At 56.8% G+C, this 27,951-nt stretch overlaps 1 protein-coding gene across 5 annotated transcripts in view; it reads left to right on the top strand.

Annotated features, from left to right (window-relative positions):
* FBXO31 (F-box protein 31) overlaps positions 1–26,835 on the top strand; it is a 48,766-nt gene extending 21,931 nt beyond the window's left edge. For 4 of the 5 annotated variants that reach the window (XM_042917779.1, XM_042917778.1, XM_042917776.1 and 1 more), the window contains 8 exons: positions 14–100; positions 7,374–7,450; positions 12,360–12,527; positions 13,189–13,263; positions 19,769–19,878; positions 20,863–21,016; positions 22,305–22,708; positions 25,426–26,835. In XM_042917779.1, coding sequence (XP_042773713.1) covers positions 46–100; positions 7,374–7,450; positions 12,360–12,527; positions 13,189–13,263; positions 19,769–19,878; positions 20,863–21,016; positions 22,305–22,708; positions 25,426–25,648 — 1,266 coding nt within the window. In that variant the 5' untranslated portion in view covers positions 14–45 and the 3' untranslated portion in view covers positions 25,649–26,835. The remainder of the gene's footprint in view (positions 1–13; positions 101–7,373; positions 7,451–12,359; positions 12,528–13,188; positions 13,264–19,768; positions 19,879–20,862; positions 21,017–22,304; positions 22,709–25,425) is intronic. The other variant, XM_042917777.1, reaches the window with a different exon arrangement.
* The last annotated feature ends 1,116 nt before the right edge of the window (positions 26,836–27,951 follow it).

Here is a 27,951-nt window from a genome sequence, read left to right as displayed (position 1 = left end):
TGTGTCTGTTCAGGTATAAACCCTCGCGTCAAGTCGGGACGTTTCATGAAAATCCTTCCCGATTACGAGCACATGGAGTACAGAGATGTTTACACCTGCCGTACGTACCTCCTGCTGGCTCTGGCTTTTGCGGGCAAGCACGGCCGAAAAGCTGCATGGAGAGGGACCTCTAACTCTGGGCACGAGGACTGCTTGGGTCTTAAGAGCGAGCTGCCCTCCTTGGCTTTTGCTGTTTTCTTGCTGTTCTCCGTGGCTTGACCACAGCCGAGGCCACACCTGAGCCGTGGCCCGTGTCAGCTGCACACACGGGCTGGGATTCTGCAGCAGCTTTGGGGTTTTTGGGTTGTAGCAGCAAGACCACTCTGTTGATGCACGTTTTCATATTTGTTGTTTATTGAGGCTGAAGAGAGAGGACAGGGTAGAAGCCTTGAAACACTTCTGTTCCAAAATTAAACGTAAATGGTTTGCTCTGAGACTTCATTAGTCACGTTGTAATAGCTTGCGTGAATTAAAAAAAAATCCTACGATGTACCCATGCTGGACAGAAGTGTGTAGAAACAGTTGGTTAATTAGAATCTGATTCCTCTCTTGATTGGCATCACTCGAGTCTGGAAATTTCCATAAGCCCTATTCCAGGTGATTAATGCCACCTCAGGTCTTCGTAAGGTTGAGCTGAGATGCAGGGTGAGTGTCTGTTGTCGAGGAGACATTAAACGTACCTGCTTGCGCTAAAAGGTGTTTTCACGTTCCTAGAAGCACAGGGCGCCGCTCCCTCCTGTTACGCCCACCCTTCTGAGCCTCCGTGTGTCTGTGTCTCGTGCCTGGATCAGGCCCCCTCTGGAGTCTCGTGTCTAACAGACCCTATGGGAGCAGAGGGAGAAGTGTTGCTTCTGGGACTGCTCCTCATCCCGTCAGACTGGACGCGCAGCTGACACGTGCCCGCTGGTCCTGTGGCGCTTAGGGACCATCCTGGGTCTAGTTAGTGTGCCTCAGGGTACGTGTGAGCTCGTGCTCAGCTCCTGTGACAAGGGGGCTTGTCAGGAGTGCGTGTGAGCAGGCACGAGGAGCCGGGTGGGCCACCTGGGGGGCCCAGTGGGTCAAGTCTGAAGTCCAAAGGCGTGAATTGTGTTCTCTGAACCCTCTTGCCCTCTTGGAAGTTTCCTCTAGAACAGTGTGCTGTGGAGTGACCCACCCTCCCGCTTAGCGGTCAGTGAGCAAAGGTAGAACGTTGAGCTGTGCTGACGGGAACCGCCTGTGCGCAGGACCATAGAGCTTCATCACGTCATACGTCTGTCACGGATCCTTCCGGAATCACGGTCCATCTGGGGCTTATACCGTAGGGCTAGGATGGAATTCTGACCCACTGTGGGCAGTACCTAGAGTGTGTCCTTTTGTCCCCCGTGGTGGGCAGGAGTGTTCTGTGGCTGTCGGGATGTGTCACAGTCTGTCTAGGCTTTTCACCCACAAGCTGTGCTCTCCCCTCCCCCTCCCCCCCACCCCCCCAAGCTCGTAGCTGACAGCTTTGTAACAGGCCTGTTCTAATCAGACACCACCCACTGCTGTCCTCTCTAAGGTTTGGGTATTGTTTAAAAATACAGTGGGCATTATAGAAACCTTGGACGACCCAGAAAATACAAAGACAACAACAACTTGTGAGTATTGGTTGCATTTTTCTGGGGACATACTTACGCTGCGAGCACTCTGTTGTCTCCACAGTCTGTTAGAACATCAGGAGAGAAGTTCACGTGCGTGCAGAAAGGAAGCCAGTTTCAACCCGAATTGAGGCCTGTATGCCCAGGCCGTCGGTATTCCAGGGCTCCTGGTGCGTTCTTGTAGAGGGCAACTCAGGATGCAACATTTTTGACGTTGGCCAGATCCTCTGGAAATGTCTGCGTGGCGACTGGCTTGTGAGGACCTTGGGACCCGGCACTGTTTCTTTCTCTCTCACCAGTTTGCCCTGTTCCTGGAGCTCTTGGCACCCGGTGTTCCCTGGTCTCTTGAAGTCCTCTGGGCCAGGTTCTGCCGGGCCAGAAACCGTCAGCAGCCTCCGCGTAAGACGCTGTCCTGGGGAGGCGCGTGTCAGCCCACCTCATGGTGCTGGGCGTCGAGGGCCTCTGTGGCCCCCACGAGCGGCTTGGGCCGTGTCGGTTGTGCTTGTTTGTCTGTCAGGCCGCATGTTATTGTCATCGCCTGAGACTCTTGGTGGTCTGTGTCCGTGAGGCGTTGGCGGCATCGTGGGGGATGCATCGTTAACGACGTAGCTGACGCATGTCCCTGTGTGTGAATTGATGGTGACCAGTGACCAGAGGACTCAGGGTTGTGAGGCGTCCGTCTGGAGTCCCAGCGATGCTCCACGGCTCTGGTAGGTACAGGGGCTCTGGCGGAGTGTCACGCACTCCTCCGGGACGAGGTGCACGAGTCGCTTTTAACCCTCGACGTAGACGACACGGTGTTTGGCCGCACAGGTGCACCTGATGGGAAGGTTCCTCCAGAGTCCCCTCTGCCTGGTGGAGCCAAGAACACGTGGGGTTCCCGAGGAGGGGGAGACCCTGGCAGTATAAAGGCGGAAGGCGCTCCTAGAAAGGGCAGGGAGGCCCCGGCGGGAAGTGGGTCTGAGGGAGGGAGGCAGCCTGCCCGTCGCCCGGCCGGATCCTGAGAGCCTCGTCTCGTTCTGCATGCGGAGTGTGTATCCTGCAGCTTCGCTCGGCTCCTTCATTCTGACGCGTTTTTGACGCAGCCTTTGGGGATTTCTGTATGTTCTGCCACGTCATCTGCAGACAGTGACAGTTCTGCTTCTTCTTTTTCAATTTGGACGCCTGTTCTTTCTTCTTGCCCGACTGCTGCAGCCGGGACTTCCAGGACTGTGTCGAATACGGGCGGCGAGAGTGAGCGTCCCTGCCTTGTTCCTGATCTTAGAGGAAAAGCTCTCAGCTTTTCCCCACTGAGGATGATGCTAGCTGGGGGGGTTCTTGTATGTGGCCTTTATCATGTCGAGCTGTGTTCACTTTATACCCATCTCGTTGAGAGGTTTTTTTCTTTTTAATCATCGGTACATGTTGAATTTTAACAGATGCTCTTTCTGCATTTATTGAGATGACATATGATTTCATTTAGTTAATGTGATTGTTACCACATTGATTTGTGGATGTTGAACCATCTCTGCATCCCTGAAATAAATCCCACTTGATTGTGGTTAATGGTCCTTTTAATGTGTTGAATGTGATTTGCTAGTATTTTGTTGAGGGTTTTTGCATCTTGGTTCATCAGGGATGTCGGCCTGTAGTTTTCTCGTGGCCTCCTCGTCTAGATTTGGTATCAGGGTCATGCTGGCCTTGGGGAATGAGTTTGGACGTGTCCCCTCCTACCAGCAAGTGGCAGCGGTTACATCAGTTGCATTTATGCTAATCTTTTGGACAAGTCTGAGTCTGAGGACCACCTACTGCCTGAAACCCCTGTTCTGCAGCAGCAGACGTGATGGTTCCAGAGCAGCTTTATGGCCTTGCTGGTGGAGGGCCATCGCGGCTGCGCCCGGGACAGCCAGTTCCCAGCTCACGCTGTGCCGAGGAGAGCCGGATCTTTTGGGCCTCGTGTGCCAAGAGTTTCCCGCTGGGCCTGTTAAGTGGCCTTTCTGTTGGCGGATGAGAGTTAGCGGGCACGGACTAGTACGGGGCATTTTCCCGTTAGTGCTTAGCCGAGAGGTCCCTTCACCTCGGATTATCTCACTCATTTCCATTTCGGAGGGTGGGGTGTCTCAGAGCCGGGAATGTTTTTCTGAACACAGCCGCACTGACCTCGGGGACCAGCGGTTGGAACAGCCTCTGAGCTGCCTCGTTTGGCTGAATACCAATGTTCTGACAGGCCTGAGTCCTGCCTCGTGGGGCTGGAGCAGCGGCGTTTCCTCCGTCATCCCGAATAGCGTAGTTCTCTCGTGTCGAGGCTCTCTACCCTCGAACTGAGGCCGTGGCCTGGTGCTCGTGACAGTAAAGCACCCGAAGCGTCTAGAACAGTCCGCTGGACTCTCGGGTCTCACGCCCGCTGCTGGGGCCACGCCAGTCTCTGTAACCTGATCCCGCCCACCTCTCCTGACCAGTGGCCACCGGCTGTTTGGAAACGCTGGGGAGGGCTCTGTGAGCTGGGGGTCTTCCGGGTGAGAAGCCCCGAGGTCTGCTCAGTGCCCTGGGCCAGGACGTCTCAGCCCAGACCCTCCTTCTGCCCACACCGGCTGTTTGGAAACGCTGGGGAGGGCTCTGTGAGCTGGGGGTCTTCCGGGTGAGAAGCCCCGAGGTCTGCTCAGTGCCCTGGGCCAGGACGTCTCGGCCCAGACCCTCCTTCTGCCCACACTGGCTGTTTGGAAACGCTGGGGAGGGCTCTGTGAGCTGGGGGTCTTCCGGGTGAGAAGCCCTGAGGTCTGCTCAGTGCCCTGGGCCAGGACGTCTCGGCCCAGACCCTCCTTCTGCCCACACTGGCTGTTTGGAAACGCTGGGGAGGCTCTGTGAGCTGGGGGTCTTCCGGGTGAGAAGCCCCGAGGTCTGCTCAGTGCCCTGGGCCAGGACGTCTCGGCCCAGACCCTCCTTCTGCCCACACTGGCTGTTTGGAAACGCTGGGGAGGGCTCTGTGAGCTGGGGGTCTTCCGGGTGAGAAGCCCCGAGGTCTGCTCAGTGCCCTGGGCCAGGACGTCTCGGCCCAGACCCTCCTTCTGCCCACACTGGCTGTTTGGAAACGCTGGGGAGGGCTCTGTGAGCTGGGGGTCTTCCGGCTGAGAAGCCCCGAGGTCTGCTCAGTGCCCTGGGCCAGGACGTCTCGGCCCAGACCCTCCTTCTGCCCACACTGGCTGTTTGGAAACGCTGGGGAGGGCTCTGTGAGCTGGGGGTCTTCCGGGTGAGAAGCCCCGAGGTCTGCTCAGTGCCCTGGGCCAGGACGTCTCGGCCCAGACCCTCCTTCTGCCCACACAGGGTCAGGGTGAGGGCCGCGTGGGAACGTGCGGGGAAGTGGGCGAGCCAGTGCCCGCTCCTTGTACGGCGGCCCTGGGCGTTAGTTAGAGGCTAACTCCGAACGTGGCTCCCCTCCTGGGGGCACCCTGGGCTCATTGAGGCTTTCAGGTCACTGCTGCTAGACTCCGTTCTGGTGGCTCCACTGTTTTAAGTGCATAACATAAAACTCAGACTTTACCTTTACGTTGTGAAATGGCTTGCCTGCTTAGAAGTTAGCGTGCTCGCAGTTGGGCTGAGGGTGTTGGTCTCTTGTCTCTCTTGGACCATCTTGGGGGCCATCCCAGGCCCATGAGCCAGTGTTGTGTCAGCAGCAGCCACAAGGAGAACAATGATTTTTCTCACACGTGCAGAGCTTATACGAGGGTTCTGCCACTCCAGGCAGACAGCTGGGAGGCAGTGTTTTAATTTCAGAGAGCTGTAGCTGTCATTTTTATTATTTATTTTTTTGAGAGAGAGAGAGAGAGAGAGTGTGTGTGTGTGTGTGTGTGTGTGTGGGTGGAAGGGGCAGAGGGAAGGAGAGAGAGAACCTCAAACAGGCCCCGTGCTCAATGTGGAGCCTGATGTACAGCTCGATCTCACCACCCTGATCATGACCTGAGCCGAAACAAGAATCCGACACTCAACCGACCGAGCCCCCCAGGTGCCCCCAGAGCTGCGGCTTTTAAAGGAAAAGAGGGAGGTCTCCTTTCCAAGTTGCTAAGAGTCTTGTGTGGTCTTTGAGTGGTCCAGGAGCTGTGTGGTCATAGACTGATTTGGAAAGAACAGACTGTTGCTTGCAGTCAAGTTGGGGACTAGGGGAGGGGGATGCGAGAGGAGAGGGTCACGCTGAGTGGGCCCATTGACTTTATTCTCCCGTGTTTTATCATGAAAATTAAAAAGTCTACAAAAAGGATCATAGAGCAAACACCCGCTTGCCATCACCTGATTCTACAACCGTCTGTGATGCTTTATTATCTCACAGCTTTCCATCCACCCATCTCTCTATCATCCTGCTCGATTGATGCATTTCAGAGTAAGTGGCAGATGCTGTCATATTTCACCCCTGAACCCTTGAGTGTATACGTCAGTCTGCAGCTCATTTGTTTATGGTTCCTGGTCCTGCTGATTATTGCTTGTGTGTTAAACACAAAACCTATCCGGGTGTGACCATAAATTAGCCAGACCGACTTTACTGTGCGTCTTGTAAACCGACTCAGAAGACTGCACACGGGATGAATGGCAGGTGTCTGGGAGACAGTAAAGGCTCATTTGGAAACCTGTGTTCACAGGCTGGAACCTCGGGTGACAGCGGGTAGCTGCCCGCCAGCTGTCTGCATACTTCAAAGGCCTGGGCTGCTTCTGGCCTCACTTTCCTCCTCCCTGCACTCCAGACACAGTGGAGACCTGAGAGCTGCCAGCCCGTCTCCAGGTCCCGCTGGCTCTGCTGGCTGGGTCTTGCTTCCCGCAGAATGGTGTGATCGTGCCGTCCAGCCCATCCCTGCCTCCCGCTGTGCATCAGCCTGGGTTCTCCAGACAAACAGAGCCATTCCTTTATGTGAAGAAATTTGTTGTAAGGAATTGGATCCCACAGTGAATGTAGGTTGAGAAGTCCCAAGGTCTGCCACCAGTGAGTCACCTGGGAGGCATGGTGGCCCTGGGACCAGCTCCCAGAGGAGCTGAGGGTGCAGTTGAAGTCTGAAGTCTGGCAGGCTCGAGAGCTTGGAGGAGCCCATGTTTCCTTTCAGGTCCCAAGTTACAAAGACTGATGTCCCAGGTCACGGGGTCAGGCAGGTGTCCCCTCCTTGTGGAAAAGCCTTTCTTTCCAGGCTGTCCACTGATTGGATGAGGCCCACCCAGTTGGGGAGGGCGGTTGGTTTTACTCACTGTGCGGATTTAAATGCTAACCTTGTCTGGAAACACCCTCTCAGATGCACCTGCTGTAAATGTGTGGTCGTGGGTCACACGTGGGCACCTGTTGCCCAGACAGCGTGCAGTTGACTCTGGTGGGAATTTTAGCCTAACTGCTTTATGGACACGTCTCGCGTACAGATGCCAGTGTCCCCTCTGCCGTGTCCCCAGGAGGGAGGTGTCCCAGTCTTTGACTCCCCCGCTGATGGGAGGCTCCCCACCTTACAGGGGTGCTCCCTCTGTGTCTTTCAAGGCAGCAGTCACCGGCACTGATCACTTAGAGGCTAGGTTTTGGAATGGTCCGGTTGTCTGTTTTGTTAAGGGTTCGAAAGACGTTTCATTCTTAGACTTCTCTAGAAACCTTTGCGAAGATCTGCTTGGGTCCACATTTGCGCACGAGGCTCTGTTAGTTACCAGCGTCAGGCGCTTCCTCCCGGGTGACTGGGAAGCGCAGCCTGGCCGGCTCTGGCGTGACCGCTCTCTCTCTTCCCGCAGTGCTCCACCGCTACAGACACATCCTGGGGCTGTGGCAGCCAGACATCGGGCCCTACGGAGGACTGCTGAACGTGGTGGTGAGTCCGAGCCCGCGACGCTGGGTCCTGGTGCGGGGGGGACTGAGGCCCTAGTGGTCTTCTCCCCGAGGCGCCGCCCGGTGGTCACAGGGAGCCCCCTTAGGTGACTTGCGATTTTGTAAATGACCAAAGGTTCTCACGCGACCTTGGACTTCGTGGTGAGGAGCCACAGGGTGTCCTCCCTCCCTCGTCCTGGTCCCCGCCTGCGGACATCTCGGCCATTGTGTTCACGCCAGCAGGACACGCTAGTTTTGGGTTGCGTACTCACTTCTTGTCCTAAATCAGGGGCCCCTTGGAGCCGTAAACAGTCACCCTCTGACCCCGGCGGCCCCGTCTCTGTGCCCCGAGGCGTGCCCCAGCTGGGACTCGTCATGCGGACTTTTTATCGTTCCACTAACGCTCGCGAGTGCCTGTCCCATGAATAAGACGCAGTTCAGTGGCCAGGATGGCGGGCTGGGGTGCAGTGTCCTGGTGAGTCACCTGGGAGGCACGGTGGCCCTGGGACCAGGCGGGCCTGGTGCTGACCAGAAGCCTCAGTGGAGTCGGAAAGTGGGGTTCACCCACCATAGTAACACTGGGGTCAGGCCAGGGTCCTTGATGGATGGGAAAACCAGCGGTGGGCACTTTGGGGGAAACTGTATTTCCACAATCTGCGAGCCTCTCCCCACAAATCCTATATTACTCACTGTCTTAGCTTCCGGGGGCCAAATTACCAAACTACCACCAGTGGATTCTGTCACTCATCTGGAAGCCTGACGTCCTCAGTATTAACCAGGCTGAGACCAGGGTGTCGTGGGGTCGCCGCTCTCCCTCTGAAGGCTCTGGGGGAGGGTCCTCCCTGCCTCTTCCCAGCTGCGAGGCCCAGGTGTCCCTTGACTGTGGCTGCACCCCTGCAGCCTCTGCCCCCGACCCCACACGGCCTCTCCCCTCTGTGTGTCTCAGACCTAGTCTGCCTCCCTCTCTCGGGAATGCAGTGATTGCATTGAGGGCCCGGGTGAGCCCCAGCCATCTCTTCTTAAGATCTTCAACTTCACCTTTGTAAAATCCTCGTCTTGCAGTATAGGGTGGTGACGTTCATGGGTTCCGGGGACTTCTTTGGGGGCTACTGTTTAGCGGTCACGATTACAAGGAGGAAGAGGCCTTTACGGGGGGGAGATGTGGTCAACAGCACCCATCGCGGTGATCCCCGTCAGCTAACTGGCAGTGGGACTCTGACCTCAGGCCCCTCCTGGTTTCACTTGATGGACTTAGCCTCCCTTCTGTGGATCCTTGCCAAAAATACACAACCTGCATGTGATCATGGGCACCCCTTCACACAGACCCTCCTGGGGGCCAGGCCCCAGAAGAACTGCCTTCTGCCTGCCGAGTGCCCGGCTCACCGTAGGCAGGAAGGGATGATGAGCTGAGGCCTGTGCTCCTGGGGACAAAGGGGACCAGGGCCGGCAGAAGAGGACCAAAGGGGACAGCTTGCCCAGTGGGGGTGCGTGCAGGTGCTTGGTTGTGCCAGTAGCCTGATCCTGTCTCCTGAGAGCTTCTCCCCACCAGACCATAGCGTCTCTTGTTTCAGCCGCCTGGACTTCCTGATTCTGTCTGCCCGCCCTTTTTCCGTCTGCTGCAGGCCGGTTCTTTTCCCTGTGGAGGTGGACGCTGTCGCTCAATACTGAGGAGCTGGGTGATTCTGTTCCCTCACACGTGGTCAGGCAGGTCAGGCGGTCGGGGGGTCTCGTAGAGGCGTGCTTTACCTCTGTGTCTAAGTCCCGGTGCTGGGGCAGCCCCGTCCGTGCCCCGGGGGTTCCCGGAGGCCCCCATCTCTGCTGCTTGCAGCTGGGACATCTCGAGACCTGTCCGACCCGGGGGTTGTCCAGCGTGTGCCCAGCCTGTCCCGGGCTCAGTGTTCAGCCGGAGCGCGGGCCCCTCGGCAGATCCCGGGGGTCTTTTCTCCACACAGCTCCCTCCTTTCTGGGACTCTGACCCCCGTGCTCCAGCACGCCAGCCACCTCGAAGTCCGGTCTCTGTTTTCTCTGTTTGCCTGGGCCCCTCTCGGCTCTGGGGTCTGGCAGGAATCCAGAGCGTGGCCAGGGGTTACAGCCCCTCGCTGCGTGTTGGCCGTGGTCGCATTTGTGTTCACAGCGGCCCCCGTTGCTCCACCGTGGCCAGGATGCAAGTCTGGCTTTGTTTCTTGTGCTTCTGGTGAGGTTTTTCCCTCTTCCTTGTCTTGTAGAATACACGAGGAGGCAAAGTTACTTTAAAGTCTGTGGCCTCCAGTTCACTTTACAGACTTTTTCCTCTGGATTTTCAGGCATGGCCTGGCGTTGCCCGCACCCGTGGCCGTGGCTGCTGCTCTCCCCAGGAGGGTCCCTGGCCTCTGGCCTGGGTTCATAGCCAGCAGGGCACTTGGCTCTGACCAGGTTGTCACCTGAGAGAGCCTAGGCACCTCCTCTCCAGGGCCTGTATTCCCAGCAGGGCACAGGTACCGCTGAAGCCTCTCCTGGCTGGTTGGCCTCTCAGCAGCCACCTTCTGCTTGACTTCTCCATCTCCCGGCCTCACGGGTTAGGATCCAGAAGGTGCCTCAAGGGCAGAGCTATGCACACTTTGGGATCCTGCCCTAGAGCCGTGGCTTCCGTGGCAGCCTTGGGGGCTCCACCACCCCACCGCCCTCTGCCAGGAGTAGTCAGGGGCCTGGGACCCAGGGGTGGGAGGCCCTGCCCCCTTCGGCTCACCTGTCCCTTCTTTTCAGGCCCTTGGTCCTTGTCTTGGGGCCCCTGGTGTCTTCAGGCAGCATTCGAACTGCTGTGTGTGCAGACTTCCCAGCTGGTGTCTGCAGGAGGGGCTGTTTGTTGTAAGCACCCTGGTCCTAAGCAGGAGGAAAGTCTTTTTATTTATTTTTTTTAAATGTTTATTTACTTATTTATTAAAAAAAATTTTTTTAGTGTTTATTTATTTGTGAGAGAGAGAGCCAGACAGACAGAATGCGAGTGGGTTAGGAGCAGAGAGAGAGGGAGACACAGAATCCGAAGCAGGCTCCAGGCTCCCAGCTGTCAGCACAGAGCCCGACGTGGGGCTCGAACTCACAAACCGTGAGATCATGACCTGAGCCGAAGTCGGACGCTCAGCCGACTGAGCCACCCAGGCTCCCCAGGAGGAAAGTCTTGTAGCTTCATTTTTACGTGCTGCTCCGTCGCTTGCCTGTCCTGTCTTGAATAGTAGCCGCTCAGTTCTAGTGCTTTACAGGCATCTGTATTGTGGGATGCGGTGCTTTGCTGGGTCTCCAGCGTGGCTGTCCTCCCTCCTCGGGCTCGCCATGTGCTCTTAGCAGAAGCCCCAGGGCTGGGGGTGTGCAGGTGCCTGACCCCCGTGTCACTGCCGCTGGTGCTCCAGTGTGAATGGAGTCTGGTGCCCTTTGGGGAGCGCCCGTGTTCTGATCTTGCTTCCCCCTCTGCTTGCACACGCTCTTGGTGAGTCCACGGGCCCGGCCACAAGCGCGTGGTAGTAACAGACGGCACATTGGGGCCCTGCATAGCCTCGGCGTGGGCTCTTCAGAGCCTGGCTCAGCTGAGTCACCTGGGGGCTCCAAGAGCTCTGTCACTCTGTGGTTTGCTCATCAGGTGGGGGTTGGACAGGGATAAATATTGCTTCATATTCTTTACGATGCAGTGGAAACATCCATTAAGAAACCTGCTTTATATTTATGTTCAACATCACTGGGGAAAGCCTTGCATTTAGAACGTTCCTTCCAGGACAAGCCAGTCTGCTCCCCAGCGTGGGCAGACTGCTTTCCTTTCTTTAGGCGGGGAGGGTGATAATTGTTTTTCTTCCTGGCAGTGAGTAATAGAGTAAAAAAGAAATTGCAGCTTCTGAAAGGAGGGGGTAATTAGGGGGAGAATGGAGCCATGACAAAACAGTGTTGGCTTGCCCTTGTCAGACCGGTTTGCCACAGGAACGATGGGAGCGCACCCAAGCTCCTTGCCCGGGACACCCCTCCCCCGCCCCCAGTCCAGTCCCTGTCTGTCTGCCACCACTTTGCGTGCACCAAAGAGCCACGGCAGCGTCAGACCCACAGTTATCATGCATGTTGCACGTCCACGGCATCTGTCTTCTCAGTTTGTTTCTGATTTTCAGGCATTTTATTTTTTTATTTTTAGCTTTTTAAAGTTTATTTTGAGAAAGAGTGCGTGTGCGTGAACGGGGGAGGAGCAGAGAGAGGGAGAGAGAGAATTCCAAGCAGGTCCTGTGCTGTCAGTGCAGAGCCTGATGGGGAGCTCGAACCCATGAACCGTGAGATCGTGACCTGAGCCGACACCAAGAGTCGGACGCCTAACCGACTGAGCCACCTGGGCGCCCCAAGATTTCATTCTTTTTTTTACGGCTGAGTAGTATTCCACCGTGAACCCACTACGTTTTTATCCATTCATCTGTTGACGGACAGTTAGGCTGTTTCCATATCTTGGCTACTGTAGCTAATGGTGCAGGTATGTGTTTATTTTCAGCCTCGTTGAGGTATAATTGACAAAGTTGTGGGCTACGTGAGGAATACATGTTGGTGATATTTGTGTTCTTTGTGCAAGGATTCCTGCCATCTAGTGACGAGTACGTCCTCCACTTCCCATTTCTATCCGTTCTTTTCTGAGTGAGAACACTTAAGTTCTACTCTTTTAGAAGATTTCAGTCACCATGTTTATGAAAAGTAACTACTTTTTAAACAACAAGCACTTGGTAGGTGGGCCATGCTTATCCTGATGCGCTGGATCCTGGTGCGCTGGACCGTATGTTCCCGGGCCCCAAGATTCTGGGCGGGGCTGCGGTGTGGGGGCGAGGGTGGTCCTCGAGGGCAGTGTGGGGTGGAGACCTTCTGCCTCAGCCCCTCAGCCTAAATCTCACGTGGACTTGTGCCCTTCCTCCTCGCCGCAGGTGGACGGCTTGTTCATCATCGGCTGGATGTACCTGCCTCCCCACGACCCTCATGTGGACGACCCCATGCGATTCAAGCCCTTGTTCAGGGTCCACCTGATGGAGAGAAAGTCTGCCACGGTGGAGTGCATGTATGGCCACAGAGGGCCCCACAATGGCCACATCCAGGTGAGCGCCCGGGGCTCCTTTACATACGGTAGCCGAGTGCAGGCGAGGGGCCGGGCTCCTCTGTCGCCCCCGGTCCCCGTGGCAGCGGGGGTGCGGTGCTGGCTGAGCTGGCCGTGGGGTTCCCAGCTGCAGGCCCGTGTGCACACAGAGCAGCAGGCAGGGGAGGAAGGGGGGGCTCGGCCCCGCCCCTGGGGTGCGTTCCCGACGTGATGGTGCTGTGATGTAGCCCCTCAGAGACTCACTCGCTGGGACCTGCCGGGGATTCTGTGTTCGGTCCGAACCGTCCTTTTTGCCGTGATTCCTCACCGCTCCCAGGTTTCCTCTTTGAAAGAGTATCCGCTTGGAATAAAACACTCCGCTCTCTGATAATGGTTTGGCGAACCGCCACCCCAGTGAGCCCGTGTGAAACAGCAGCCCCTTAGCTGTGCTGTGACGTGTCGCCTTGGAAAAGCCTCCCAGATGCACTGTCCTCTGGGGAGGAGGTGCGCGTCCAGGCAGCCCTGAGCTCCCTTCTTGGGACCGGCCACGATTCGGCGGCCCTTGGGCTTCCGTCCGCGTGCGCGGGGTGTCCGTGCCGGAGAGGCTGATCGCGCTGCCCCGGCTGCCTGCCCGGCGTGCCGTGACTGACCCGTTCCCCTCTCCTTTGTCGTGAACCCTCAAGATTGTGAAGAAGGACGAGTTCTCCACCAAGTGCAACCAGACGGACCACCACAGGATGTCTGGCGGGAGGCAGGAGGTGAGCCTGAACCCCTCCGTTCGCGGGTTGACGTCGCCGGCGTGCCCCCTGTGAGAGGGTCGTCTCCCCTGCCCCGTCCGTCGGAAAGGGCACCGTGTGTGCGGGTGCACGGCCACGGGCTTTCGTTACCCGCCACCCCTGAGAACAGGCGGAGCGAAGAGAAGGAGTTTTCTCTGAGCGGCTCCCCTTTGCCCCTTTGGCCAGAGAGTCCAGGTGCTGTTGGAGATTCTTCTCGCGTGTGCGTGCGTGGGGAGACCAGACGGCTTTTCTGGAGCCTCTGTGTTCTCCCGGCAGACGGGCCTCGTGGCTGACGTTTCCACGTCATGGCCACACAGAGGGGAGGCCTGTCTCTGAGCTTCACTCGTGAGTTTCTTTGGACTTCCTTTTATTTGCACAAGTAATTTCATACTGCCTTTGAGTTTCTGTGTTCTGAGGACCTAAGTCACACTGCCATTTCAAAACATCCTAAGGAAAACTTGAATTTTTAAAGTGTCGGTTGCTCCCTGAACTGATGGTTATTGGTTGGGCCTGCATTTCTCGGTCGGGTTCTGAGTCCGGTCGCTTCCCTGTCAGCCAGAGAAGTGCCGGGAGATCGAACGTAAGCGCACACGTACGTGCGTCTTCGTGTAAAGAGTGCACGCACACGCTCACTGGAATCCCTTGAAGGCGGAGGAGGTCCCTGTTTCCTCAAATATGTGGCACGTGATGGAAATGCTCTATTCTTTCGCAACAGTGTCACCGACGCTTGCACGTACGTCGCACGCACAACACGCACGTGTTGCTGTAGTTCACGTTTCCGCAGAAGACGTCCGCGTGTTTCCCGAGAGTAGACACTCCTCAGTTGTCGAGACCGTAAAGGGACCGTGCGGTGTGTTTCTGGAAGGACATATGCTGGGGTCGGGAAAAGTTCTTGGCCGCCGCCTTCTGTGTGTGGGCTCGCCGATTGGGAAGTGGGACGGTATAACTTCGCTTGTAAAAGCAGTGACACCAGTCCTTTGTGGATGGGAACTAGGAACGAGTGCGTGTGAGGCAGGAGCACGGCCTTGCTGGTCTCCTGGCTCTGGGGTCCTTTTGCGTTTCCCTTGCCGCGACCTCAGCCGAGGCTGAGGTGACGGGCATGAGCCAGGGCTCCCCGCGGCTTCTTCTCTGAACGTCAGGAAACATCCTTGCTCCTTTTTCTGCTTGATGTTTCTAATTGACTCGTAGCAGCTTATCGTCTTGGGAAATGAATCCTTCAGGGTGCGAGTTGCAAGTCATGTCTTATTCATTATTTTGTCTTTTGGTTTGATTTATAGTGCGTTTTTCTCCAGGAGTTTTTTTAATGTTTATGTGTTTTTAACTTTTATGTAGTCAGAGGCATCTCTCTTTCCCCCGCCCGGCCCATCCGAGAGGATGGGCAGACCGTCCCCCGTGCAGAGCAGAGGGCCGCGTCCTGTCCCCAGGCAGACCGTCCCCAGGCAGAGCGGCGGGACCTCAAGGTCCCCAGTGAGCCAGCCTGGAGTTGCTGTGGTGGGAGAGCTTGCCGTCTGGCCCTGTGGTCACTTTGTCCATCTTAGGTGCTCTGCTGTCTGCTGCTTGTCTCTGTCTCCCCTCAGCTGTGTGGGGATGGGCTTCTCCTGTGGATTTCTGTGTCAGCCAGCGATGTCTTCACTTTCTCGTTCAGTCTTTTGGATCCAGAGGATGGCTCCAGGCTCCAGGGAGAGAGGACAGGCCGTGGCGGGGACATCGCCATGTGTCCTGATAGCTCTGAGCACTGAGGCGAAGGGCTGAGCGCCGGACTCTGGCTGCCCTGTGGTCTAATGGCTGACGGTCGTTTAAAAATCTGGGCCCTGGGGCGCTTGGGTAGCTCCGTCAGTTGAGCGTCGGCTTCGGCTCAGGTTATGATCTCACAGTTCGTGGGTTCGAGCCCCGCATCAGGCTCTGTGCTGACAGCTTGGAGCCTGGAACCTGCTTCGGATTCTGTGTCTTCCTCTCTCTCTGCCCCTCCCCTGCTTGTGCTGTCTGTCTGTCTGTCTGTCTCTCTCTCTCTCTCTCTCTCTCAAAAATATTAAATAAACATATGAAAAATAAAATTCCGGGCCCAGAGGGCACTTCCCAGGGGATTGAGAGTTCCTGGCAGCCAAGAGGGCTAGCAGGGGATCATGGCAGCAAGTGCAGTTTTCCCCGGGGACGGGGGAGTCCTCACGCCCCCAGGGGCCGGCCTGGCACCCTGCTCTCCTTCGTTCTCTGTGGCACCACAAGAGCCCGTGAGGGATGCCGGGCGGCTCGGCTGTCTGAGAAGTGCTGACCCCAGGTGCCCCGTGGGTCTCTGGCTCATACGCTGCAGGTGCCCCGTGGGTCTCTGGCTCATACACCGAGTCTTGCTCACCAGCCCTTCCGCTTCTCCCACCCAGCTCCAGGCCTGGGGTTTCTGCCCGCCGTGTGCACCTCTGAATGCCAAGTTCAGACGCGAGTCAGGCCGCGATGCCCTCAGCCTGCTCCTCATGGCATGCCCCGGGGGACCTGTGCGTGCTCCACAAACCGCAGCCCCTCTCCTGGGTTCTGTGAGCAGGGCAGGCTCCTGGGCCCACGCAGACTTGCCTCCTCTGGCCTCCGTCACTAGATGACAGCCAGGCCCAGCTGCCGTCTTCCCTGCCCACCCTCTGCCTGTCCAGCCCCCAGCCTGAGGTTTCTGGAAATCGGGGCTGCGAGGAGGAGCAGAGATGGGGAAGAGAGGAGGGAGGCAGGATGGGCAGGCCCCACCCCTGAGATGCTGTGGGTGTCCGTCATCCCTCCCGACCAGGCCTCGCTCCTGGCGCTCTGTCGTGTGGAGAGGTTCTCGCGCTACATTCCTGAACGGGATGCAAGATGCTTTTGTTTTGCTTTTTTTTTTTTTTTTTTTTTTTGTCTTTTGTACTTTTTCACCTGAGCATTGAAATGTCACCTTCTGATCATCAAACACGAATTCATCGGAGCCCCACGCAGGGTCAGCCCCTGTGCTTGTCCTGTGTTATCCCTTCATGTTCTCCAAATTGTTTTTTATGTAATTACAATCTAACTCTATCTAATTTGGGTCTTTTTTTTTTTTTAAGCTGTTTAGCTGTTCCACAAATACTTCCCAGTCTCATTAGAATTGTTTACAAACTTCAGTTTGACCGCAGCATGCCATCTGTCACCTGAGGTCATTGACTCTATGAGAGTGATCCTCTCTCTTGCAGTCGGGCATGGGGTCTGTGCTCAGGTGTTTGTGTTTCCCCACTGCCCTCCTGACCACGTGCTCAAGTGACTTGCTCTCTGAGAGCCTCAGTCCTTACCTGTGAAATGGGGCCATGCAGTTACCTGCAGAACCCACATGAGTTGGAGGGCTGAGTAGGGCACAGCATGTGAAAGTCTTAGCACCAGGCCTGGCCACGGCCGCCTGGGAGAGACGCCAGGCTTCTTCCTGGAACTGAACTGCCTGAACTCTGTGCAAAAACCTTACCTGGTTTTTGGACCGTACAGTTGTGGGATTGCCAGGTAAAAGGCCCTGAAGATGTTCCAGATTCTTGTTATGTGTCGTCAGTTTGCTGGTTCATGTTCACAACCCACCAGGGCGGGTAAGCCCCCTGCTTCCTGTGCTCCTCCTGGCCTTGATGGTGGCCCTGGTGGAAGCAAGGCCAGGGAGCACGTGGACTTTGGATGAGGTCTGATTCTGCCACCTACTCCTGGTGACATAGGAAGGGTTTCCGAAGGCCCACACCTCTGTAGGATGGGGAAGATGCCAGCACCTGTCTCCTGGGCTGCTGTGAAGACGAACACGATGGTTATATGGCGCCAGCACGTGGTGAGCAAGCTCTGGGAAATATCGTCCTTGTCTTCTGTGTTCCGGGCTCCTATGTTTTCCTTGTACATGCACCTCTCATGAGATAATTGCATAATAAACATATTTCAAAGGCCTTTGTTCTGAGTAATTGGGCCTGGTTGCTATTTCTAATGACTCTGACCTTTTCATGCAAAGTAAATAAGATTACGACTCCTCACAAGCCATCTTCCGTGGTATTTAGTTCAAGTCTGATTATTCACCATGGTAACATCAAAGTCCTTGCTAATTTATACTTCAATTCCATTTTTATCTGTTGCTTATCGGTTTGAGTTTTTGAGGGCCTTTCCTCCATGAGTTCAGCCATTTGAGTGGAAGCTTTTGACTTTGGTAAAGTATAATTTGTCAAGTGTTTTTTTTTTCCCCCATATTTATTTATATTTGAGAGTAAGAGAGAGAGCGAGACAGTGTGTGAGTGGGGGGAGGGGCAGAAAGAGGGGGACACAGACTCCTAAGCAGACTCAAGACTCTGAACTGTCAGCACAGAGCCCGACGTGGGGCTCAAACCCATAAGCTGTGAGATCTTGACCTGAGCCAAAGTTGGATGCCCAACCAACTGAGCCAACCAGGTGCCCCAGTTTTCTTTTTTTTTAATGTTTATTTATTTTGAGAGAAGAGAAAATGAGTGGGGGAGGGGCAGAAAGAGGGGGACAGAGGGTTCGAAGCAGTCTCAGCACTGACAGCAGTAATCCTGGTGTGGGGCTTGAACTCACAAACTGTGAGATCATGAGCCGGAGTTGGACTCTTAAGTGACTGAGCCAACCAGGCGCCCTGGGACAGGCAGTGTTTATTAAGATACAGAAAAATAACCGTAAAAGAAAAACCTTCACAAGTTAGGGGCACCTGGGTGGCTCAGCCGGTTATGTGTCCAGCTTCGGCTCAGGTCATGATCTTGAGGTTCGTGTGTTCAAGCCCTGCTTCGGACTCTGCATTGAAGGCTCAGAGTCTGGAGCCTGCTTCAGATTCTGTATCTCCTTCTCTCTCTCTCTGCCCCTCCCCCGCTTGTGTGCACGTGTGCGCATGCTCTCTTTCACTCAAAAACAAACTTAAAAAAACAAAAAAAAAAAACATTGCCTATCCCTAAGTTACAAAGCTTCTCGCTCTTTTCAGAAGCATGGTAGTTTCATGCTATGTTTGGGTCTGTGGCCTGGATCATCCAGAATTATTTCTTGTGTGTGGTGTGAGGCCGGGATCGTGGTTCCTTTTCTCCACATGGCTGTCCAGTTGTTTGAGCATCATTTGTGAAAGAGACTTGTTTTTTCCTATTGTGTGGCTTGGACATATTTGTCGAAAATCAGCTGACCAGCTAAATGGGTCTGTTTCCGGGCTCTCCGTTTCATTGCGTCGATGTTTTTGTCAGTCCCAATGCTACTACCACCATCTTGATCACTGTGGTTTTCTCTTTAAGTCATAATGTGAGCTGGTGGAGGTCCTCCAACTTTGTTGTTTTGAAAGATGGCTTTGGATGTTGTAGGTTCTTTTCATTTCCATATGAATTTCAGAATCGGCTTGTCATTTTCTACAGAAATCCTGGTGGGACGGTGACTGTCATGGCGCTGAGTCTACAGATGAGAGAGAATTGCTGGCTTGGCCTGAGTCCTCCCGGCTGTAGGCACCCCCGTCACGGAGGCTCATTCGCACCCTCTCAGTGCTCTGGTTGTCGGAGCAGGGGCCACACACGTGTTTCCTAACATGTGATCCCAGGTCTTGTGTTGTTTGAGGCTGCTGCAAATAGGATGTAAAAGTTCGTTTTCCAGTTTTGTGCTCCTGATACAGATACTTCCCGTTGATTTGTACATACTGAGCTTGTGGTTTAGTAGCCGTGTGCTTCAGTCACTGTGGCTCGAGGTTAGGCAGTGATGTGTTAAAGCAACTGACGGATTATAGCTCTTCTGTATTTTTTTGTTGTTGTTGTTAAATCTCTCTTGCTTCTGTTTGCAAAGCTAATTTTAGACGGTCATTAAAAATGCTACATTGAGTTCAGAACTCAGAGCTGGGGATTAGGTTAAATACACACCATGAAGTTATTAAGCACTAAATATCCTTCACATGGTTTGATTCCACAATGAATTACTGACTTTTGAGGACACATGTTTATAGAACCTCCCTTCTCGCAAATAAACTTTTTGAACGTATAAGGTAGCTATGAAGGCACCTCCATTCTCCTCTGGCCACACCTGTCTCCTTCTTCATTGGCAGCTGGTGAAAGCAGCTCGAGCCAGTGTGACCAGCACGGGGTTTAGCGACAAGAGTCCTGCAGCCCAGAAGCCTGAGGACTAGGCTTGGATTAGACACCATATCCCATGGCGGCCACGGAAGCGAGGCTTATGTGGCTGCTGCCTGGGAGCTCCGGACGTGGGCTGTGGCCCCAGCCTTGCCTGAAGGGACCCCACGGTCCCTCTTGTTTCCTGAAGTTCGGGAAAGTGGAGGCCAGAGCCCCTTACTTTTCATTGGTGACTCACCCCCCAGGAGGGAGGCCAGGTCCCGGGAGACCACAGTATGGCAGCCGCTGTCTCTGGCCAGCCGAATCTCCATCCCGTCCACCCCAGTGGGACTGTGGTGCAGGCGTGCCCAAGCTGTAAGATGCTGCATGTGTCCGCTCAGTGCCACAGGGAATGGCCTTACGTGTGAGTCATGGTGGTGTTCATGACCGTGTTCTCTTGGAAGGAATTCCGCACGTGGCTGAGGGAAGAATGGGGGCGGACACTGGAGGACATTTTCCACGAGCACATGCAGGAGCTCATCCTGATGAAGTTTATCTACACTAGTCAGTACGAGTAAGTGCATCCTCCTCCGTGGGCATTGTGAGCGCAGCCCTGCTGTGTGGGTACTGGGTACAGTCCCTCTCTGTGGGTACTGAGCGCGGTCCCTCTCCGTGGGCACTGTGAGCGCAGCCTTGCTCTGTGGGTACTGAGCACAGTCCCTCTGTGGGTACTGAATGCAGTCCCCCTCTTTGGGTACTGAGCACAGTCCCTCTCCATGGGTACCGAGTGCACCCCTGCTCTGTGGGTACTGAGCACACTCTGTCCTTGTGCACACTGAGTGCAGCTCCCTTTGTGGGTACTGTGAGCCTAGTCCCCCTTCATGGTTACTGAGCGCAGCTCCCTCTGTGGGTGGTGTGAATACAGACCCTCTCTTGGTAGGTACTGTGAGCATAGTCTCTCCCGGAGTACTGTGAGTACAGTTTCTATCCTCCCCACCGTGCCTTACCTTGGTGTCTGTTTTCTGTCTGCTTTGTCGCCAGCATCCAGCAGCGGCGTGCTCTGACAAGCCTGGCCCGTGTGCCAAAGCCTCAGGGCGTTTCCCCACGTCTGCTGGGGGAGGCCTCCGCCTCTCTTAGCTGCTCTCCCTGGTCCCTGTCCCCGGGTCCCACGTAAACAACCCCTGGTGCAGCGAACGCCCCCTCCGCAGTCTCGCGTCCCTGTGCCGGGATGACAGAGCAGGAGTGGCATCCCCTCCCCCTCTGCAGAGAGCTCTACCCGCCACAGCTGCCCTGCGGTGCCCGGTAGAGCGTAAGCCCCGGTAGAATCCGATGAGGTGTGACGTGTGCCCTGCTTGTGTTTTGAGGGGGCGACGACTGTGGCTCAGTAACGCGGCGTGCCTCCTGCCCCCCACTGGCCCGGGAGGACCCTAACCGGGCTGTACCGGGCCGCCCTGCCCTGCCGGCCCTCCGTCACCAGGCAGGGAGGTGCGTGAGCTCTGTACTCTGCCTCCCCGTCCCCCCACCCGAGCTGCTCTCAAGCCACCTGTTCCCCCCACAGCAACTGCCTGACGTACCGCCGCATCTACCTCCCGCCCAGCCACCCGGACGACCTCATCAGACCCGGCCTCTTCAAAGGCACCTATGGCAGCCACGGCCTAGAGATCGTCATGCTCAGCTTCCACGGGAAGCGGGCCAGGGGCACGAAGATCACGGTGAGTCTGGCGCCACCCTGGCTGCTCACAGTGGGCCCTGGAGCCGTGGCTTTGCCGGGGATGCAGATTGTCAGGCGTAGCCAGACCCACTGAAGCAGGATTTGCATCTCACAAGACCTCTAGGGGATTGGGAGCGTTTCTCAGGCAGCCTTACCCCATGGCACCCGGTCCTGGCCACACGCCAGAGTGCCTGGAGATGTTGAGAAAACACTGATGTCGGGCCCTAGAGATTCTCATCCATGGAGGGCGACCTGGGTGCGTGGCTCCGGGAGTTCCCCAGGTGACGGTAGGGTGCTGCCACATCGGAGCCCCCTGCGTTACTACACGGGCTCCCACTGCCCGTCCTGACCTCAGCAGCTGGCGCACACAGTCGGAGGATTGTTGAGCTGAAGGTGGCGGGGGGCGGGTCTTAAACAAATCAGCCCTCTGTCCCTGCCTCATCCACACCGGTCACACCGTGCTCACCTGTCATTTGCATAGCCAGGGCGCCTTTCTGGCAGGTGCACCGAAGCGTCCCGGGGAGGAATGCCTCTTCCTAGTTCTCACAAAGCCTTCTTCTTGAATCCTGGTCGGCCAGGGCCCCCGTGCTCTGGGAAGGCTCCTTGTGAGCAGAGCGCAGCCCTGGGGTCCCGTGCGGAGCTGCAGGGCCCGGAGGAGCTCCTGGGTTCAGGCTCAGGAGCGTTTGCGTCCCGGGCAGACAGATCTGGGCTGGCGCTCAGGCCAGGAGGGTCTGTGCACTTCTCTAAGCCCCAGTTTTTTTTATCTTATCTTATTTTCTTCTGTTTAGAGAGGGAGATGGTCAGAGGCAGAGAAAGGAGACTCTTAAGCAGGCTCCACTCTGAGCACGGTGCCCCATGTGGGGCTTGATCTCACGACCGTGAGATTGTGACTCGAGCAGAAATCAAGAGATGCTTAACCAACTGAGCCACCCAGGTGCCCCATCTGAGCCCCAGTCTTAGCCCCTCCAGACTGGGAAGGTTTTTACACCTGGAGGTCTCAAGCACACATGAGCCACTGTGCCAGGGGCCTGTGCACCTCACAAGGTCACTCGGATGCTGTCAGGTCCGTGTTTTCAAAGACCCCTTCACAGATGTGTTGCCTGCCGTAGGCACTTAGTTTTTACGGGCATCTAAGACGTTCTTACTTCGTAAGGAGTTGCTGCTAAGTCCGTGGGAATGCTGGAGTGAGCTCCTTTGGCCAGAGGCGTGCTGTGCTCTGAGCTGGAAACCGTGCAGCGTGTCTGTGCCGGTCTCTGAGCCCCGCTGACGGCCGCCTGCTCGCTCTTCAGGGCGACCCCAACATCCCTGCTGGGCAGCAGACGGTGGAGATCGACCTCATGCACCGCATCCAGCTGCCCGACGTGGAGAGCCTCCGCAGCTTCAACGAGCTGTCCCGCATCGTCCTGGAGGTTCGGGAGCAGGTGCGCCAGGAGCAGCAGCAGCGGGAGGAGGACGGGGCCGAGGATGGCGAGGGCCGCGCCCCGCAGAGCCCCCGCGAGCCCCAGCGGGGCCCCGCCCAGCCCAGCGTGGAGCTGCCTGCCGAGAAGGGCGGGGGGCCTGCGGACGGAGAGGCCGCGGCCGCGGCGGCGCCTGCACCCGAGCAGCCGGCCCAGTCCGGGCAGGGGCAGCCGTTCGTGTTGCCTGTGGGCGTGAGCTCGCGGAACGAGGACTACCCCCGCACCTGCAGGATGTGGTAAGGATGCCAGGGCGGCCGCGACAGGCCTTCCGGAGAGCCCCCCCGCCCAGCCAGCGTGGACGCGGGCTGTGGGGCCAGCGCAGGGCTCGCTGCATCGGGCGGGGAACCTCCGACAACTCTCTCTGGGTTCCAGCTCGGGCCCGAGTGGGCAGCGTCCTTCCCTGGGCTGCACGGCCACATCTCAGACTTCGGGGGCTTCTGACCTCTCACCCCTGGGGAGCCTCAAAGGGAGGGGGCTTATTAGAACCACCGGGCGTGAGGCCTCCTCTCAGATGCCTGCCGTTGCACAGTCAGTCAGGGGAAGGGTAGACAGGTGAGTCTACCGGCGGTGGCGAAGGTAGCCGGTGAGGAGGGGGCCCTCCCCGACCTGTGTCCCTAGAAGCCGGCTTGAGTTCACCTGGTGTCCTTGCCGGTGAGGCTTGTTGGGGGTCTCCCTCCGTCTCCTGGTGAACATACTCCAGCGTCAGTCCTTCATTTCTTCCTGTGGGTTCCCTCCCAACTCAGAAAGCATGTGTAAAGGGCTGGTGGTGCACTGTCCTCCCCACAGAGGCTGGGAGGTCCCTGACGCAGGGCCGGCTTCCTGCTTCTTGACTCATGTTCTTAGGGTTTTGTCTCAGGCCTCTCCCTCCATCCGCCCCGGGCCCAGCCCTGGAGGACACATGAGGAGACCCTCGCCCCAGCCCTAACCTCCAGGGCTGCTGGAGCTGAGATGACCTAAAAGGACAGACTCGGGTCCTCAGTCACATTGGCCGCATCCCCAGCCGGCAGCCACGGGTGTGTCGGGCTCTGCAGGTCTAGAATGTTCCATCATTGCAGGAAGTTCTCCTGGACCGTCGCCCTAGGGGACGTGTTGAGGGAATGACCTGTCCCGTGGCATCATAGCCGCTTGGCTTCCACGTGTGTCCAGTTATGTGCAGAGGTCTGTTGCCTTGACCCCTGGGCCCTGTGACTGGCACTTCACATGCCCACTAGAGTGTGGGCAGGGCACTGAGCTCCCCGAGGAGGACTGAAGTGTCTGCATGGGCTGGGCGGCTAAATTGGCTCTGAGCGCCCAGTGCCCCACACCTGCAAGCAATTCTTCATGATGCCAGCCCGGTGTCTGCCACTCGACTGGGTCCTGACACTGTGCACCCAGGATGATGTCAGACCCTGCGAGACTGCCCCGCCCCCTCAGCCGCCTGTTACCAGTCCAGTTTGTCTCCGTGCTTCCGACCAGCCAGCCGTAGGTCAGGGATTCCATGACCCCCTCCTCACGTTCAATGAATGTGCTGGGGCGGCTCACGGAAGTCAGAGAAACACTACATTCACCATCTTGCTGAAGGCGGTGACAAAGGACATAGATGGACAGCCACATGACGAGATGCGTGGGACCCTGACCCACCCTGGGACTGGGGTGGACGTGTTCCCCCACCTGGGAGCTCCCTGAACCCCATACTGTGGGTTGTTCTGGAGGTTTCCTCCCGTAGGCCTGGTCGGTCATTAGCTCCGTTTGTAGCCCTCTCCCCTCTCTGGGGGATCGCGGAGCAGCCGAGGATTCCAGGCTTCTGATCCACCTGCCTGCCATCCAGGAGCCACCTGAGTCACCTCCTAGTGTCCTTATCCCCTCGGAATTTACGTGGGTTTCAGGAGCCCGGCGCCAGGAACCTGAGCAGAGGTCAGCGTGTGTTCTGTTGTCTCCCACTGGGAAAATCAATTCCATTTCTTCATGCTGCTCAGTTGTCACCAAAGGGGCTGAATTTGGGTTTTCCTGGAGGAGACATGCAAATCGCGTTCCGGTAGGATTTCGACTGATGTGAATTTATCAAAGGTCATGAAATAGGGCTCTGCTGTCCTTAGGAAATGGAAAACTCGTAGTGTTTTGTGGCTCAGCCGTGGCTCCCCAGGGCGCTCTTGAGGCCAGCCCTGCGGTGGACACGCAGGACCTGCTGAATATTGGGCTCTGTGACCTGGGAGGGGCGTGCTGCGGTCCCTCCTGTTCGGTTCTTGTGTCTGCGAGGCCTTGCCGCCGCACCAATTCAGGACCTGGCCTCCCTGTGGCCTCTGGTGCTGCTTTCCCATGTGAGGTTTTCCCCAAACACCCTCCTGTGCGCACCCTCAGGCACAGGCCTGCTCTCCTCTCCTGTCCAGGGGAGCCTTGGTGTGGTGGGTGGAGGTGGGGGTCCCAGGAGATGGGCCCAGCCCCCATCCCTATTACCTATCTGTAGGAGCCCCAAATTCTTGGCAAGAAAGACATAAGCGTAGCTTAGTCTGACCCTGGTCTTGAAACTTGAAACTTGGCCTTATGGAAATCTGGAAGTTCTGCCTGCTGGGTTCGTGACAGTAAGTCTTTATTGTATTTGAATCGTTGATGTGCTAACATAAGCATCCCTGGAATTAAGGCTGGTTACCTGGGCCAGCTTTGTGAAGGTGTCCTTTGGGACAGCGGTACGTGGTTGGGGCTGCTGGAGACCCTCTTCCTTTAGCCGGGTGAGCCCAACCGTCGGCCCGTGGTTTGGTGCATTGGGCAGTTAGGGTTGCTAGGTGGTCTGGGCAAGACAGGCTCTCGTGGGCCTTGAGGCCTGCGGCTTCCTGCTGGCGGGAAGAGGGGCTGGCAGGGGCGCGGGGGGCGGGCGTTGCAACAGCCCAGGCGGACAGGGCAGGACTGGGGCCCGGTGCACTCCTTCTGGGTCCCTCTCATTCCCTCCCCATGCACTTTTCCTCTTGTCTTTGTTCAGTTTTTACGGCACGGGCCTCATCGCCGGCCACGGCTTCACCAGCCCTGAACGCACTCCTGGAGTCTTTATCCTGTTCGACGAGGACCGCTTCGGGTTCATCTGGCTGGAGCTGAAATCCTTCAGCCTGTACAGCAGGGTGCGGGCCACCTTCCGGAACGCAGAGGCGCCGTCCCCACAGGCTTTCGAGGAGATGCTGAAGAACATCCAGTCCCTGACCTCCTGACGGGCCACTTCCTGTGGGGCGGCTCCCGGGGCCCCGGACCCTGCCGCCCGGGACAGGAAGCAGCATGCACTTTGGAGATTTGGCCTTCTGACCAGAACACCCACCTCGTAGGAGTCTCGGCCCAGCCACCCCAAAACTCTGTACAGAGTGTGCGACGTATGCCCGTGTCCTCGTCAGTAGCTCATGGGAAGGCTGACTGAGCTTGTCTCACAGAAAGAATGGCCCAGGACAGAACTGATGGAGAGGGCTGGCTGCGCAGTTTTGTGAACAACTCAGCTGGAGAAACTGGGTTTGTCCTTGGCCTGCTGAACGTTTTTTGGGTCAGGCAGAGCGACCCTGGGGGCTAACGATCGGGATCATGCGTGAGGCGAGTGACCGTGGCTGCGGTCTGGCAAGGGTCTGGGGCGAGGGCCTCTGTGAGGTGAGCGTTCCACAGCCTGGGTGGGGCACTGTGTGCAGTGAGGGAGCTCCAGGGGGTCGGGTGTATCAGGCCAGGACCCTGGACTGAATTCCTGTGTCTTTACTAACCTGCTTGGATTTTGGACAGAAGCATTTCACCTCTGATTGGCTTGTGGATCAGCGCAGTGGGGTTAGTGATACGGGTCAGTAGGAAACGTCATGGTGGGCCTTTGGGCAGCTTGGAGGCCCTGGCCTCTCTCCAGCTTTAGAATCAAGACCTTTGCTGCAGCCAGTTCGAGGCAGGGCATTTGTTTGCACACCCCCCCATCCACCTCCTGCACATGCTCTGGTGTCAGAACCCTGAGCTGAGCCACTTGTCCCAGAACCTTCTTCAGAATTCTGCAGGGCCACATCTGAACCAGCCCTGCCTTTTCCCATTTGCTTAGTATACACAGGTGCTGTTCTCGGAAGTGTTAAAGCAGCAGAGTGGTTGCACAAGATGACTTTGGAGCCCCTTTGTGGGTAACAGGGCAGCTTTCTAGAAAAGTCACCCATACATGTGGAATGCACTTTGGAGACCAGGGCATCTCGGGATCCTCCAGTGTGGAGACCCTGAGCACGGACGCTTCTGCCGGTGGTGTGCCCGTGTCCCATGGACACCTGCGTTTGGGGACCCACTGTTGTAAGGTCTCTGCTGATCTTAGTGTCTCCTGAAGAACAGAGCCCTGAATGCACGTAGACCCCCAAGAATTAGCTCCTGCTCCGCTTCCAGCCTGCAGAGAGCTGTCACCATGCTCCCCTTCCATGGCAGGCGCTCCACCGGGGCGGGGGGCAGACTTCGTCCCCCTGTCTGTGGCTCGTCCCTGCTGGGTGGACTGTGCTGAGCCCTTGTGCTGGGGGCAAGGGACCCCAGGGAAGGGGGCAGCTTTGTGGTGCCTTCATGTAGAGACCAACCCGAGATGTCCCATGAAACATGTCCTGTTTTCCTGACGAATTTCTCCCTGACTGGCCTTGTTTTTTTTTTTTTTTTTTTTTAATAAAAATCCCTATTGCTGTAGCTTCAGTACATTTGGCAACTTTGAACTTCCTTTGCTTCCCAGAATCATAGAATTGATAAGCTCTGGGGCACGGCCCCTAAAAGGCAGACTTTCTAGGAGGTTCTGTCCAGACTCTGACGCAGGAAGGAGGCAAGTGGAGAAGGCGGGGGGGTCCCTCCTGGCCGGCTGTCGGAGATGCCGAGCTCGCCCCTCACATGCTTCTGGTAGGACCTGGAGTCAGGCTGAGGCGTGGTCTGTGTTCGTGTCTTCCGCAGGACCAAGCAAGCCTCCAAGCGTTCCCATCCCTGCCCCTTGTGGCTGCTCCCGCATGGCAGTAACTACGTCCGCGAAGCCTCGGGCAGAACGGGGCAGGGCCCGCTGGGTGTGTGGCCGCTGTGTGTCCCACTTTGCCCGAGCCTGGGGCTCGCTGGGAGGCTCATTCTGAGGCTTTTCCACCTGGGCCTCCCCTCATCCTTGAAACCCATTTGGATCGAAGATGAACCTTTCTGATGAAAAACCAGTCTCAAACCCAGACTGTGGGACCTGCCTCTGGAGCGTGGGCCTTTTACGTGGTTTCCACTGGCAGTGGCTGTTGGCTGCATTCGCATCGTCCCGTCTCTGGTGTCAGACGGGGGCCTGTGGGGCCAAAGGGTGGGCAGCGGCCTGGGTAATGCCAGGCGGGGTCCGTGGTGGTGGACGGTGAGAGTGTGTCACCTGCGCAGCCGGGAGCCCAGAGTACCTGTTGTTTCCCACTTGGCGTATCCGTGGCCGGTTCTGGTTTCCAGTTTGTAGGTGAGTTGCACGTGCAGGGTCCGTGCAAACCAGTCCCAGCAGGCGCCCCTTCCGGCAGAGTGCGCACCCCACTCG

This window comes from Panthera leo, chromosome E2, assembly GCF_018350215.1.
Source record: "Panthera leo isolate Ple1 chromosome E2, P.leo_Ple1_pat1.1, whole genome shotgun sequence".
Taxonomy (NCBI): Eukaryota; Metazoa; Chordata; class Mammalia; order Carnivora; family Felidae; genus Panthera; species Panthera leo.
This window is presented reverse-complemented; position numbering and strand designations above follow the sequence as displayed.